The 16113-nt window shown below is 35.8% G+C and overlaps 1 protein-coding gene across 9 annotated transcripts in view; it reads left to right on the top strand.

Annotated features, from left to right (window-relative positions):
- BBS9 (Bardet-Biedl syndrome 9) overlaps window positions 1-16113 on the top strand; it is a 326477-nt gene that overhangs the window by 19678 nt on the left and 290686 nt on the right. For 7 of the 9 annotated variants that reach the window (XM_075493494.1, XM_075493495.1, XM_075493493.1 and 4 more), the window contains 3 exons: window positions 1165-1315; window positions 2539-2603; window positions 5111-5224. In XM_075493494.1, coding sequence (XP_075349609.1) covers window positions 1165-1315; window positions 2539-2603; window positions 5111-5224 — 330 coding nt within the window. Of the gene's footprint in view, window positions 1-1139; window positions 1316-2538; window positions 2604-5110; window positions 5225-16113 lie in introns of all 9 variants that reach the window. The other 2 variants (XM_075493498.1, XM_075493501.1) reach the window with 2 other exon arrangements.

Genomic DNA, 16113 nt, shown 5'->3' with positions numbered 1-16113 from the left:
CTATAAAAGCAGAATTTAAACAGTGTTGTGGGAGTAGTAGTCTGCTGTTTTATTTACTTTCTCAACATTATATTTTCTCTTTGTTTTTAGACTAGGCTCTTTTTCTTTCAGAGTTCAGGACCAAAAGTGAATCAGCTAGTTGTAATTGCCTGACCGCAGGTCAAAATATCCTCAGTTAAGTTTACGTATTTTTAAGGAATTAATAACTAAAATGGATTTAGTTTACTGCTGATGGAATACTTGTTACTGAACTGAGGAAAAGATGAGAGTGGGGAAGGCAGTCAGTATTGTCTGAATGTGAGACTTGGGGGTGCAAGTTTTTTGTGGCTGAAGAAGAGAGGAAGGAAGCAGCTGTTCTGAGCTTTTGATGTGGGGACCTGTGGAACTATGCCAAGCCTTTAGAGCCTGGTGAACTTGGTTTAGGAGTATTTTTATGTTCTCCTGACTTGTGGATAAGTTTTATTGGTTTTGATTTTGATCTGCATTAATATGATGACCTATATCTAGAGGAAATAAGTACTGGCAACCAACTTTGGTTGTTGGTTGTTATCATGGGAGGCACCTCTTTGGGGTTTTTTTCATTAATAATTTTTTGTTGTTCGCTAACAACCAAATGACTACTTGCTTAAAATACTGATTCCAAAATAACTCTGATGTAACTATTGCATTCCTCTTTGAGATAACGGACCTGTCTCAAGAGCAGGTGATCTCAAGGCCTAGCTTTGTTGACCTGATGTAGTAATTATCTGGCTTTAGTTTGCATTTGGATAAATGTCATTGGTCCCAATTTTAAAATTTCACACTTCTGCTGGCATGATATGCGTATGCACAAATCCAAGATGCAGAAGCTGAAAGCTTGAAGTATTCTTCAAAACCAGAATGGGACTTTTTAAGAAGTGTGAACATTGGTCTAAAATGATGGAATAGTAACAATGGTCAGTGTCACCACCATGATAATTGCCATATTGAACCCTTTCCTGACAGGTTTTCATGGATTTGCAAAAAACCTAATTGCTAACTTAACCTAGAAGACAGAGCATAATCAACATTGAATCATGTAAATATTCTATCTTTTTAGGGTATTCTTTGCAGCACTTCTGCAGCAAATTGAATTCCACATGTGCTATTCTATTCTGTAGTCTCCTTTGGTTATTTTTTTTGTAGATAAAATTATTGTGGGCAGTTATATGGGATATCTCCGAATCTTTAATCCACATCCTGTGAAACCTGGCGATGAAGTACAACCTGAAGACTTGCTCTTGGAAGTGCAGTTACGAGAACCAATATTGCAGGTGGAAGTGGGAAAATTTGTTTCGTAAGTCAACAGGCTATGTTGCTGTTTATTTAAGGCTTAGATGTGATTTTCTTTCTTTGTTTTGGGGGATGAGTTTTCAGTTTCTAGATGGACAACTATTAAGCACATCTGTGAATGCTGTAGTATGCATTTGATCTGCTTTTTGAATCATCTTGAGATGAGAGAATTTTTACTTAATGAGTATGTGGAGGATAATCTTCCAGATACTTGTACAATTTTTTAAAAGTATGTAGAACAGGAAAAAACATATATTGAAAGTTTTTTTTAAGTGTTAAGAAAACTTGAGTAACTTGTTATGATCTAAGATCTAATATTGGCCAGTTGTTTTGGGTTTGATAGAGGACTGAAGATATGTAATTCCAATGATTTTAGTGGAAATAAGTGGCCAGGTAGAGGAGACATACTATGACTCTAAGGAGAAGGCCTTAAATTTAATTGGCTGTAAGAGAATCTACTTAGGAGAACTTTATTTTAAAAATGAGAGAAAAAAACCAAACGCATATGAGGATCATCACTCCAAACAATTATTATTCAGCAACCGCATGCATTACTTTTAAGTTCACTTTTGTACCAGCTGCATGGAACCTAAATTAATTAAACTATAAGGCAGAAGTAATAAACTTAGAATCCTATGTTCACTTTCTTCTTCCCCCAAACCTTAGTAGTATTTCCTGCAGAGGAAGTTCGTGTGCTGTAACTATAGAAAATGTTTTAGATAATTTCACAGGGTTAAGGCATTAGAATTCCTGCACAAGATCACTCCATGAGTACTTGAATAAAAGAAGAACAGTTTCCAACTGATGTAGGCCTTTCAGCTTGTGGCCTTTGGTCTCAGAGCACAAGTCTTTCCTGTGGTTAGTACAGGTTTTTCTCTCATTTTAAAAATAAAGTTTATGCTGCTGTATTAGAAGTTAATTTCAAAATTAAAATGAATCCTTTAAGAACATATATTTAATTGGCTGTAAGAGAATCTACTTAGGAGAACTTTATTTTAAAAAATAGTTCTTAAAGGATTCATTTTAATTTTGAAATTAACTTCTAATACTGCAGCATGAATTTAGGAAGATTAGTACTTCTGAGTTTTTATGCTAACATCTAACACCCAAACCTTTTGCTTTGGCCCACACTTGAAAGTAATTTCAACATATTACTTGAATTTTATCCTGTATGCATTTTACTTGGAATCTATCTGAAAACAGTGCTTTTTTTAACCTTCTTTACAGTGGTACTGAAGGACTTCATCTGGCTGTGTTGCATTGCCGAAAACTCTGTGTATATGCTGTTTCAGGTTAGTTTACAGATGCAAGCTTTCTAGTGATTTTAAGTGTATTCTAAAGTTTGGATTAGGTTAAATGCTAAACTTGGTATATACAGTGTTTGCTCATCATCCCTGAAGAGCTGCAGTCATGTTCTCTCACTCCAGCTCATGTATGAAGACGAAACATAAGTAATTAGGTCTAGATATTTCCCAATGGTTAACAGAGATTTGCTGATCTGCTCAGTGCTTGAGATGCTGTGATGTGTGTGATGGTCTGTGGTTGGTAGTGCTTGTGAACAACTAGTTCTCATTACAGTTCTAGGAATGGATATTATTGTTCAGCACGCTAATGGACAAATGGCTGTTTAATGACAACTTACTTAGCTCTTTAAAAATGAAAAAATTATAATTATTTCTGAACTCAAAAAGCCAGATAATTTCTTAGAAAGCCAGAACATTGGTAATGTAGCCCAAGAGAAGATAGGAGGTTAATACTGGTAAGAAGATGAAACTACTATGTTTTTTCTTAAATCCTCTTTCTTCTACTGCCTTTGTCTGGAAATTCTAAGTGCTGTGTTCTCTGTATGTAAAGAGACAAGTAGCAAAATACCTCTTCTGTGCACTGAATTCTCTCTAATATATGCCTAAAGCAAAGCACAGATTTAAGAGATCTATTGCTTGTACCCCCATCTTCAAAATTCAATAGACAACTATACATTGTTCATTTTCTCTGTGCAGGGACAGCTGTGGCTCCTTTCATTATAAGAGCATGGTTTTCTTGTAGGAGCAGCTTGCTTCCTATTCACAGCCTTGTAGGCAGACAGGTTACAAACACATGCTCTCTTTGCAGATTCTGTTTGCCTTCTAGTTATCTTACCTGGAGACACCTGTAAAATTGTTGGTTGAGGGGTGATACTTTGAGATGTACTGCAGTTGTCATACTTTCCCTTCTCTGTAATAGTGCTTATGTCTTAGGATTGTAGCCTACTAGTACCATTTTTATTAAAACAATTTATTTTAAAATTTGCATTAACAGCATACAACAATAAGTCAGTCTAGATTTTTTTCCTAGTTATAATTTGCTGTTTGGTCTGCATGGCTTAAGCATTTAAATAATAATAAAAGTGAAGTTTTACAATCCTTTAATAGACTTTTCAGACTAATTTGTAAGCATTCATGCTGTAATGGTAATTTCACTCATCTGAACAGGTACTTCCGAACAAGCTCCTTTGAGAAATAACGATCATTATTTCTTTATGCTTCTATGGCAAATTACACTTTCATAAAGTGGGATTTTTACTTCCTTTATGTGTGTTGCTATATCTGCAATTCGTAATAAAATAACTATGCCTCTTCTCCTCAACAAATGAAAGCATCCTTCAGGGCTGACTAAAGTATGGCCTGGATATTGTATTACAGTCAGTATACACAGACTGACTACTTTCTAACTTGTTTTTCCTCTGGTGTTGCTACTTAGCTAGTTACTTATCCAGCCTGGGCTTTTTCCCTCATGTCTATTCCAATCCTTTCCCTAACATGGGCCTGCTTTAGGGGTAATTGCTTAAAAGCTATATTGGATTTTAGTTGGAGAAATTGCCTAAAAGGTTAGCATAAGCATAACATAAGCATATAGCGTAAGCATAACAAATCTTTCATAGCATGTTGTTTAAGATGATGTTGGAATAATCTTTGTATACTTAAAGCTGTGGTAGGATTTAGCTTAGATATCATTCACTCAAAGTACCTTTTTCCCTGCTGATGTGACTATTCTCAAAGGTGGTTTTTTTTTTACTTGCTAATATTAGTCCTTAAGTGTTACTCTACATGATGAAGAACTTTGTTTTCTTAATGGGGTGAAGGAAAGACTTTTGATTATCAGAAGGGAAGCTTTCACTTCAGTTTCTTTAGAAGGACTTTTTGAATTTCTGCTAGTTCCCTGAAGGAGTCAGGAAATTACAGTTCATGCAGACATTTTCAGAGAATGTGATGTATATCATACAGTAATAAAAATAATTTTATGTTTATCTGTTATCTTTGCATTGTGACCACTGCATTGACTGTCAGAGTGAAGGCAAGTGATAAATGTTCCCTAAGCATAGCTTTGTCAAGTTATAGCTAGTGACTAGCTACAGCTTAATTTGAGACAAAGACTGTTACAGCTGAGGCTGGCTGTTGGATATAGTATATTCATTGAATAACTAGAGAATCATAAGAATTCCCCTTTGAGCAGGCTTTTTTCTGATCTTAGAGGTGTGCCTAACATGAAGAAAAATGCATTTAAGTAATAAAAATCTCAGCCCCTTGCTAAGTCTTTATACCATATTTAGTATAATGGCACCTTATTTCTGGTTCTGGCCTTTAGAAATTTTGTAGCTTGGTGATTTTTTTTTTTTTTTTTAAGAAAGCAGCAGTGTGAGCCATCGTATCTCAGGCACTAGGAGTAAGTTATAGTTTTTCAGGTTGTTTACTGGTACTCCTTTACTTCTTCCACATTGCATGGATCAAAGATATAAATATATACCCTTTGTTTTTTGTAGGAACTTTGGGAAATGTGGAACATGGGAACCAGTATCAGATTAAACTGATGTATGAGCACAATCTTCAGAGAACTGCTTGTAATATGACTTATGGTCCATTTGGTGGTGTAAAAGGTAAGGTCCTTATTGCATATTCTTTATTATTGGTTGTTTAACTGTGAACAGTTGAGGATTAACTTAAATTTTGAAAGGCAACATGATGCTGCTGTCTAGAGGAAACCATCTTTCTATAAATGATGGTACCTTTTATCTGATGCATATAGAAAATAACTGAAGTTAAAATGAGGCAGAGAATATTAAATGTAGAGTAGTTGTTTCTTCACATCTTGAACAGGATATGAATTTACAAGGATAATACTGATTTTTAAAAAACATTACAAAAAACCCTGGCTCTTCCTTTGTAAAATACTTTAACATTTAAAATAATTGTTTTCTTCTTTGCTTTAATTCTGCTTTGCTTTTCTGCAACTTGCTTATCCTGGACAAAAAAAAGTTAACATCTTCATTCTCTGAACCTAAAGTATCAAGTGTCTTTAAAGATATGTAATGCAGACTTTTAAAAAAAATATTTAAACTTTGATTGGAAAAACATAATAATGAAAAATAATATTTATGGTGTGTTTGTAATTTTGAATGAGTTTAATAGATATTAGTCTTTTTTGAACTTGTAACACTATTATGAATGTTTTTGTGTTCCAATCTGGAAGCATTTAGGTTTGCTCTACATGACAGCTCTTTCTCCTCAGAAGTAAAGTTTGCCCAACAATATTGGGGGGTGGTAGTCATCTACACAACTAGTGTCCCTAAACTGTTGGCAGCGTGATACCACTTTACCAAGGCATAAAGTCGTCTGAGTCAACATGGCAAATGTGCAGACAATCCCTCAGTGCTGTGTCTGTAATAATCTTCTAGTAATAATTCTACAATGCCTTACCCTGAACTCAAGCTTGTCCCTGGGCTCAAATTCAGCTGACCAAAATTCATATGGATTGAAGAGATTTTCACCTACTAATTTTGCACAACCACCTTGGGAAAAATGGTCACCTCATATGGGTGAGAAGGTATCTATGCTATGAGTATCTTGAGGGGTGAGTGTACAGGGCATGGGTATATTCCTGTTAACAGCAGAAAGACAATATGGAGTTTCCTAAATCTGAGAAGACAGGCAATAGTGTGCTTCCCAACATACCATAGTGGAATTGCAGTAACAGATGTATTGAAGGGATTGTAAGCTAAGAGTTGTGAGTGTCTGGAATGGTTCAGGGATAAAACAAATACCCATGTACCACCATGCAGTTCTGCAGAATAAACTCTGGATTTTTGTCATGTATGTTTGTTTACCATGGAGATCTGAGTAGAGGTCTGACCACCAGCTCAATCTTGATGCCAGACCTGTCTGTCTCTTATATACCTTATTATGAGCTGTGGAGGATGCAAGTGATGTAATGAAGAAAACGTCTTTGCAAGCTAGGGAGACAGAAGGTAACGTTTACCTCAGAACCTACTCAGCCAGCCAAATACTTTTCAAACACCTAGAATGGTCAAAATGAGGGCAAATTCTGACAAAGCAGCAAGAACAGCAGAGGGAACTCTGGTAGGTTCTGCAAACTTTTCTTGCTTTCTAGTAGCACTTCTGCCTCAGCATGTCAAGCTGCTTTCCTTTTCCTTCATCCCGTGTTCCAGTTCCACATTCATCATGTGGAAAAAGAATAACCTCAAGTCTTATTTTGAGGTGGCAAAAATGTTAATAAACAAGGAAGGCAGAGATTTGTGTTATGTAATAAATACTACATATTCATATCATAAGCTGAAGAAGCTTTCTGTTTAAGACCTAAATCTAGGAAAATTATAGTGAAAATTTATGTGGCTTTCCTGGACTGTCTGATTAGATTTCTTGTCAATGATGTGCTTTTAATCTTGCCTCTAGCCTTTTGCAGTGAATCTATTTCAGTTTTTTTAAGTATCATCTTTAATACCCTGTTCTCTCCTTGAGGCTTATGAATGACAGTGTTGTGGTTTTATTTCCATCTTGCAAGACCAGCCAGAGTGAACCACGAAGGAGGTCTATCAAGTGTTGTTAATTTTAGTAAACAGAGGTCTGTCTTGGTCTGGCCTGCTATACTCTGTGTGTATCTTTGGCAGAAGTTCTGGGCTGCAGTTGAGAGCCACCCAGTCTGTAAATAAATAAGGGGTTTTTTTTTTTTTTTTTTTTACTATCTGCCTTCCACAGGCTTCTCTGGAATTCTTGCCAGGCATCTGCTAACAGTCTCTTGCCTTCAGCAGAGGTTAATTCATGATGGTGGCAGTGCTGTAAGCATGCAGCAGTGAGTTTGCTTTGCTAACAGTCTGACCTCTACACCACACTCTAGAAGTGGACTAACAAAACATAGGGAGGGTTTCTGTATTTATTGCCTTCTGTTATTGCTGTGACTAATCTGTGTCTTATTGCTATACCCAAGCATCCTTGAAACAATGTGAAGGTGAAAGAGGCACTTCAGAGGTCATGTTTTACAGAGCTACTGAAGCAGACATGGGAGAATGGCAGTTGAACAGAAGGTGGAAAGCATGTGTACAGGGAAAGCATGCTGTGGGAGTGTTGGGGAGGAGGGTGAATGTAAGTCCCCCAGGAGCATAATCTTTCATCTGAGGAAGCAAAGAATGCTGCAGGAGTTGACACGGAGCACTTGATCTATGAACTTGCTCAGTCTTGCTCAGATTTCTCTTGCTGAAGATTATGCTTTTTTCTTTTCCTATTAATCCCATACCTGCAGTAGTAAAGAAACTCATTCTACCCAGCCATACTAGTTAACACTGGCAAAAGAAAAACAGGATTGAGTTTGTGTACACTAGTTTGTACTGGTGTCCTCTAGCATATTCTTGAGGGTTTTCTATCCTTTCTTGGGATGAACAGTTATTTGGGTTTTAGTTAATGCTCTGTTTCTTTTTTGTTGGACTGCTTCCAAACAGTTGCCTGTCAATTTAATGGATACTGCTGAAAATGATCAGTTCGCTACTGCTTGCTCTTACCTCAGATAAAATACTTGCCTCTTGGCATTCAGATTTCTCCTGTAATCATTCATAATGTGATTTCTACCCATGTGCAGATGCAGTCTGTGCTGTCTAGTGGGCCACTACAGCTGTGGCCTTAACTGAGATGCCAAGTGCTCTGTTAGTCTCTTGATGCTGTTAAGATGCATAGTCAGTTCTGAAAATTGGGATATAAAGCCAGCATGTAGTTTCCATTTCCCATCCTGCATCTCCTTTGGTCTCTGGGGTGGCCTCTGCTCATTCCTTTGGAAAAAGTTTCAATTTTCTTTGAAAAAGGAAGGCTGAACAGTGAAGAAGGTGGCTGACGCTTGCCTCTTCCTGACTGCTGCCCCCTGCTTTATAGAGTACCCTGTGGGGAAAGAGCTCAAGCATGCTCTCTTGTCCTCAAGAACCTTCCACCATGTGGGATGGGGTAGGTAGGGTTGCAAGAGATGCATAAAACAGGCTGGAACAGAAGTCTGAGGCTGGGTGACTGCTGCTAAAATTGGGGAACAGTTCTGTAAGTAGGCATCAAGATATGCCTAAAAATATGGAAGGAAACTCTGTTTCAATCCAGCAGTTCTTTAACTTTCTGAGTTGCTGAAAATCCTGCAGTTCCCTTTAGATGCTTACAGGGGCTGAACAGACAGAGATTTGTTCAGACCAATCTTTCAGTTTTCATAATATTAAAGTTTGGTTTAGGTTGTATTGGAGTAGAATCTGGTTATCTAATTTACAAAGCAGCTTAGTGTCTTTAGGATGCCTCTCTTTAAGGAGAAATTGCCTGAAATTTTTCTCTTGAGTATTGTTTGACATAGAGTCCTATCAGAGCTTTTGAGAAATTAAGCAGAATAGCTGTTAGAAGCAAATGCTGTACTACTGTTTTATGGTTTGGTTATGAAGCTCCACTAAGCTTCCTTCAGCTGTTTGTAGTTAAATGTGTGCTTACATAAACCTCTCCCTGTGCCTACTCTCTGCAGCTTCATTAGGGAGGAGGATTTCTCACAGCTTCTATTACTGTGGTAGCTGGGGAACAACGTCTCTGCAGTTGTTTGACATGTTCAAATACAGAAACAAACACCACTAGATGTGTATCACATTCTCAGTCAGCTTCCTCCAGTGTAAGTTTTTGCTCCCCTGTCCCTGCTACTTTGTGGCAGTCTTAGACCCTTGTTATGTTACAATTTGGTCTGTTAAATTGCAAATCTGTTTAGCTGAAATGTGATGGAGATGTAAAACATACGAAGTACAACTGTCATTTCTCAACTGGTGATTTTTGATCTCTTGTATTAAGAAAAAAGGTATTACAGATTTCTCTGAGGAGAGAATTGTGAGGTAAACAAACCTATTTTGTAGGCTAGCAGCTTCATTCTTGCCAGTGTCTTCAGATTAATGATTTGATGCTATGAGCAACTTTCACATGTGGAAGAATTGACATAGATGTTCTCGTAACAGGAACAGGTGAAGGCAATCAACAAACCCATTTATTTAGTCTCATCATAGAAGGTCGAGATCTAAATTAAAGAAATGATTAAAGCTATGGAATAAAAAAGCCAAAGACTGAGAAGTTATCCAGTGACTTGCATAGATTAACCGTGTGCATTTGTCTTCAAAATAGCAGAGTGTGAATTGTGGTTGTCACCGCTAGATGGTCCTCTCATTACAGTTATTGTAGGCTGCATCTCTAAAGCTGCATTTATACTTGAACTGATTCTACAGGTGTATTTACTGCAAGACTTAATGAGGTATAGAAAACACAAAAGCACTTTCTGAAAACCTGTATAGCTAGAAGTGTTTTATTGATTAAAACAAAATGTATTCTGTTGGTTGTAGAACTTTAGCAAAAAGGCGAAGTGAACTTGACTCTTACTTTCAGCAAAACTGTTAACAGGCCAGGGATGTGGGAAATAACAAGGAAATCTCTTCTATGTTTAGCTAGAATCCTACAGAAAGCTAATGGAAATGTTTAAAAAAAGTAAATGGAAAAAACCTACAAAGATGAAAATATAAATCAAGCACAGTGTAGGCAGAGTTAGTTGTGACTTACAACTTTAAAAATCTGTAGCAAAGGGAAGGATTATAATACAGAACTTCGCATTTCTTTGCTGCTTTAACTTTATCTTTGTTCCTTGCTGTCTCTGAACACTGGTGCTAAAATGAAAACATGAAACTATGAAGAAGTGACATAGGACAATCAACTAATTATTTTATATTTAAAAAATTCTGTATTGTTAGCCCAGACTTTCAAAAATTGAACTTAATTTTCAAGTCATTGCCTTTGTTATATAGAACGCATATATCTGCTTTTCATATTTCTGAACTCTTCCTTATGATCTTAGAGCTGTAAGTTGAGTTTGTCCTGCAGTGCTCCGATTCTAGCATATGGGTCTTTTTAGAAAGGATGATTCATGATAAAACCATGAGTTAGTAGTGCCGAACACTGGTTTTCAACCAAGTGAACTCTTAACCTAACCATAAAATGTCACAGCCCTTAAGTAATGAATAGATTGTACAATCTTCATGTTTTACTTCAAATATAAAATTTAAAGAACTTGAGGTGACTTTACTGTAAGCTCTTTTCATTTCATTTTTAAAGAGAATGAAGGGGAAAAGGAAACACTTTTATGATTTGTATTGCACCCTTACCTATGATGAGGACTTTACCAAAATTTTACTTTGTATAACCTATTTCATCACAATTTTTATGAAGTCAGGTTATACTATTATGGCATCATGCAGTCATGCCACCAGAGATTGCTGTATTAACAATTGAACTTTTGTTATATGAAGTGAAGTTTGCTGATAGCTTTACAGTATCTTGGGAAGTATTTTCTGTTTTCACACCTGTACTATGTCATTCTGGGTCTTTATAAGATACTTGAGTCAAGTGCCAAGTTATTGGGTAAGATTATGTTGAAGAACCTGATCAGTTTGTAATAGCAGGAGTCTAGTTTGCATAACTCTGGTTTATATTTTTGTTTGGGAGAGAAGTGAGAAAGTCATTGAGCATCTTAGGCTTGTTTAGAATCTTTGGTCACCCAAAAGCAAAGCTCTCTCCTTATTACTCTGTCTATCAAAGATCTGAGTTGAGTTTCCCTAATGTGAACAGGGATTTACTTATGCTTCTGTGGTTGCTGCATGGTGCAGAGGCAGCTGTGCTGGTTTTACAACAGTGTGTGTACTAGACGCAGCATGAGATGTGCTGATTTAGAACTCTAGTTTGTATACTGGATAGCATCTCTCAGATGTCTTCTGTGAAGTATCAAGATTTTTAAGGACAAGTAAATAAAATGGTTTACAATGTTGTACTGGGCTGGTAACCCTAAATGAGGGAACTTCATTGGGCTGATTGAAAGTCACTGCTGATAGAAAGCTCCTTATAAATGAGTTGCATATTTTGAGATTGTTAAAAGAACAGAATGGAGTGAAGCAAGTGAATTGAATATAGTGTCTTAGTTAAGAATTCCTTTTCTTTCTGATTCTGTTTTATGCAGCAGTGTACCTCCAGTTCAGTTCTTAAGGCATAAATCTGCTATTAATCTAGAAATAGTCAAGTCTTAAGCAATATTCTACATACTGTTTAACCTTAAACATTGTTTTAACTTCAGTTATTGAAAAACAGAGGTTTTTTTTCTATGTTAAGTATGTAGTGATTAGATTTTGAGCCAGTATTGTTAAATTTTGTGATTGACATCATTTGATCATAGTTTTGTTCCATTCTTAAATTTTTTTGTTTGCAGTTCCACCAAAATCATGTAGTTTGTATTCTCTTTGGTAGACTTTGTATCTCTTAGGTCTAGTTCTTTTAATTAAAATAATACTGAATTGGATCTGTTCTGGCTGTGCAGAAATTTTGGTTAGTCAGTTTACCAAACATTGTGCTGGCTTCAATTATATGAAACAATAGTAGTGAACCATCCTCATGTGGTAGTATTAAAACTTCTTACAGATGGGTAGTCACTCAGAGATAGTTGAGATAATTATCAATTGCTTACTTAGGAATTGCATGAATTTGCATATTGGTACAGTAGAAGATTTTCAGGCAATTGGCATTAGGCAAAACTAGTTTTTGACTTAGGGCAAATAAATTAATATCATTTCATAATTAATTTTTATAGCCTGTTTCTAATGTAATGTTTAGATAATTAGTGCTGCAGGTATCTTAATTTTGTACCTGCAGCATATAGAAATAAACTCTGTCCTGTGCCTTCACTTTGTCTTGTTCACATTGAGGGTATTTAGACATGATGTGTTGTCTTGCCCTTAGAGATATCTGAGAAAGAGACGTTAGCTTGGAAAATCACTCTTATACCTACATTACCAGTTTCTGTTGAATGGATTACAACTTGGCTACTTTATAGCTGTTAGCCCAAGTCCTTCTGTGTCTTGAGAAAGAGTCAATACACTACTTGTGCCTGACTGTTCTTAAGAAGAGAGATTTACTGGTGTGGAGCCCGCTTATAAGAAATGATGGTATTATGCTCTTATGTGAAACAGTGCCCTTACTACTGCTTTGAAAAAGTGTACAGATCGGGCCACAATTTCATTCTTTGCCTTGTTTGCCTTGAGTCAGATGTGACTTCTGTTTGAGGAAAGGGTATGCAATAAATTTCTGCTGAAATGATATAAGTAATGGAGAAATGCTTTGAAGTAAAAACAAAAACGCTATTGCTTGAAGCTTAGGTAGCTTTACAGATTATCAAATAAATTTCCCATGGTCACTTATGCATTATATTGAATGGTGGGCAGGATAGTACCTCGTATGTGAACAAACAACAGTGTATAAGGAATGAATACTAAAATTCATTTAGTATTCTAAATTCAAAATTTAGAATTCTAAATTCAAAATTCAGTCCTCAAAATTCTTTGAGGACTGGTGTATGAAGTGCAGGTTTCCTGAGCTACTGGCTGAAGTGCTTAGGAAGTGTGTGAATGATCACATGCTGTAATAGGAGGATGACCTTTCCCAGGTGAGGGTTGAGTTCTGTGATTGTTCTTCAGGGTGTAAGTGGTATGTTAAGATGAGTGTATGAACATTCTCAACACTTCCAGTTTTCCTTTTCAATTTATGTTATTAAGATTTTGCATTCTACTGAAGAACTAAAGAAACAGTGTATTGATAGCTTACCAGTGGGACACACAAGCTATTGGGTTACTCTTGAATAGAATACTAATTTTGTTTAGTGACAGAGAGAAAGCATAGTTTAATAACCTTGCTTTCGTAGTTGCTGAGTTATTTTTGAATGCTGTTCACTTACAGATAATGGCTTTTTATTTCACTGCAAAAGCAATATTACCATTTTGTGCAGTTCTGCAAAATATACTTGCATTATCTAATAGTTAAATAATCAGTGAATTCATCCTGTTTTTATATAACCTCTTCAAATGAGTTGATAAATGATTTAGAATTAGATCCTCCTAATAATGCACAGGTTTTGGAATTTATTTTTTGATCTGAAACCTTAATGCCTTAAGTTGGCTTCCAGAATAGTTCAGATTTATTTGAAGTTGTTCAGTGGATACTGTACCAATAAAAGGAAATAATAAAACAATAGCAAAGGGAAGGAAAAAAGAAAATACAGCTTTGACATGAAAAGGTTACAAGCAAAAAAGTGTGAAAATACCTTGAACCTATCTTTTTCTCAGCAAATGACCTTGAATTCATTTTACTTTTATTATAGGACTGGCCTAGAGGCAAAGTATGTTTGACTGTTACAACAAAGAAGGTGCTATACAGAGGAATTTTTTTAATAATGAAATACAACATATGTGTAAACCATGCAACCTTGTAACAGGAAACTTTATAAGAAGGGTAGACTGTGCTTAACTTTTCCACAATTCTGCAAGAATGAATTTTATTAGGTGTTAGTCAGAAAAAAATTATCAGCTGAGTTTTATGCTGTAAGGTTAAATGATTCTTATGACTATGTTTAAATACAGCAGCAGTATAAATTTGGACTTTGATTTATTGGCTAGTTCTATTAAGGAGCAGAATGTTTAACTGTTACCTTCCTGTTAAATTGCTTCCGGATAAAGACAGATTATTTGAAAGGCTTCGTCTCCGTGACTTTTTTCATGGAATAGATCTGCTGATGACTACTTCTAAATGGTTTCTCACCTACCTTTGGAAACCTGTTAGTGTTTCTTTTTTTTTTTTTTTTAAATAATGGAGTTAGAACATCTTCTCTAAATTGAACACGTGAATGGAAAAATAATCAAGGAGAATGTTCTCTTGAATCTCTTACCATCCATTTCCTTTTACCTTCCTCACCTCTTAACAGTAATGAGTAAGATCATAGCCTAACTGAATTAAAAAATCCCATTGCCTTCAGTATGCCAGAACTTTGCTTCTTCAGTTATAAATTGCTACATATATCACTTAATCTGCATTTCGTTTAAACAAAGCGCTATAATTAAAATGAAGTAAAACCAATTGTAGAAATACATAACTTTGGGAGCAGTTGTGTATATAAGTGAAAGACTTGTTTTTCAAAACTTTGATAGATTTTATATGAGGCTTTTTCTAATTTCTTTTGTTGAGGTATGGTACCCAAATGTGTGCAGTCATTGTGCACTGGTAGTATAAAATGTTTTGTATCTTGCATATGGGGTTATGGCTTCTGCAGTACTCCTGCCAAGAATCAGCGAGTGCCAAGCAGAACAATAATTACCTCATATGTTTTTAATAGCGCATATATATTAATAATGACCCAATCTTGCATTTGTCTTTTTGGTGACATATCGTTGACTCATATTTAATTCATCATCCTACTCTAATCCCCAGATTCTTCTTCTTAGTGCTATTGCCTGCCATTCTCTGGTTTCCTGTGAGACAATTGTCTGAGATCATATCAGATGTTTTACTTAAGTTTAGAGATGCTGTCTCTAAAGTTTAGAAATGCAGTATATATTATTACCCTGTCTAATAAATAGTTTGGCATGATGAATTTTCTGTTACTTCAAACCTATGTACAGCTTTATTATTTACATATGTACTTTCTTATTAAATGTTCCAGCATTTCATGTGGGTGCATTTATCTATCAGATTTGTTTGCTGACCCATATTTTTGTCATCCAAAAGAATGCAGTTTTAGTTTCTAACTGTTTAGTCTCTTTCATCTTCTCAAAGGGTCTTTCAGAAATGTGTGTATGTAGCTTTTGTTTATTTTTCTAATGTTCATCTGTGACTATTCCATTACAACAACATTTCTAACCTGTAGAAATTTATTTGGAAGGCCACCAAACCCTTGTTAGTTGCTTTTCTTAGGTGGGTGAAATGTATCTTGTACAGGCTATGATGCTTTCTACTAATTGTACTTTGGGTTATTAGGTTTGGTGCAAATCACTCGTATTAGAAATCACTCTACTACATCATTCCAGAGAGATTTTCTTGGAGATTCTGGGTAGTGATGGGTAGGTCTGAGTGTATCCTCCAAGCACAGAAAAGAATGCAAAGACAATGAATACAGTTTGCCTGTATCAAAAGTGAGAGTGAACAGACTAGCAAGAGGAGATAAAAATCAGTGAAAATTTGACAAGGTAACTTTACTTCAGATTCATGAGGAGAATTCTAATTTCGTCGTATCCTGTTGGTGCTGATCATGGTCACAACTTGTCCTAGTCCTTGTTGATAGATTTATCATTGGGAAACTTGGACAGCTGTGCATATACAGATGAATAAGATTTTTAAAAGTGTCACCAAATAATAACTAGAAATTCAAGAAGCTGGAAAAAATGTAAAGTTTTGGTAGACTTCATTTTATATATTTGTTTTGTGTAGGAGTGCCATGTTTTCCCCTGAGTGGTAATGCAAGCTTTGGTCAATGAGACTTGAGCTTACATTAATCATAGTTCTTGCTAAGTAGCAGAGCCTCTGCCTACTTGGAACTTTAAGGGCTGGTCCTGTACAATTCTATCATTTCAAGTGGCAAAGTTTTAAAGTTTTAGGGGAAACTGGAGAATTCTAAGGGGTTTAA

This window comes from Mycteria americana, chromosome 2, assembly GCF_035582795.1.
Source record: "Mycteria americana isolate JAX WOST 10 ecotype Jacksonville Zoo and Gardens chromosome 2, USCA_MyAme_1.0, whole genome shotgun sequence".
In the NCBI taxonomy this organism is placed as follows: domain Eukaryota; kingdom Metazoa; phylum Chordata; class Aves; order Ciconiiformes; family Ciconiidae; genus Mycteria; species Mycteria americana.
This window is presented reverse-complemented; position numbering and strand designations above follow the sequence as displayed.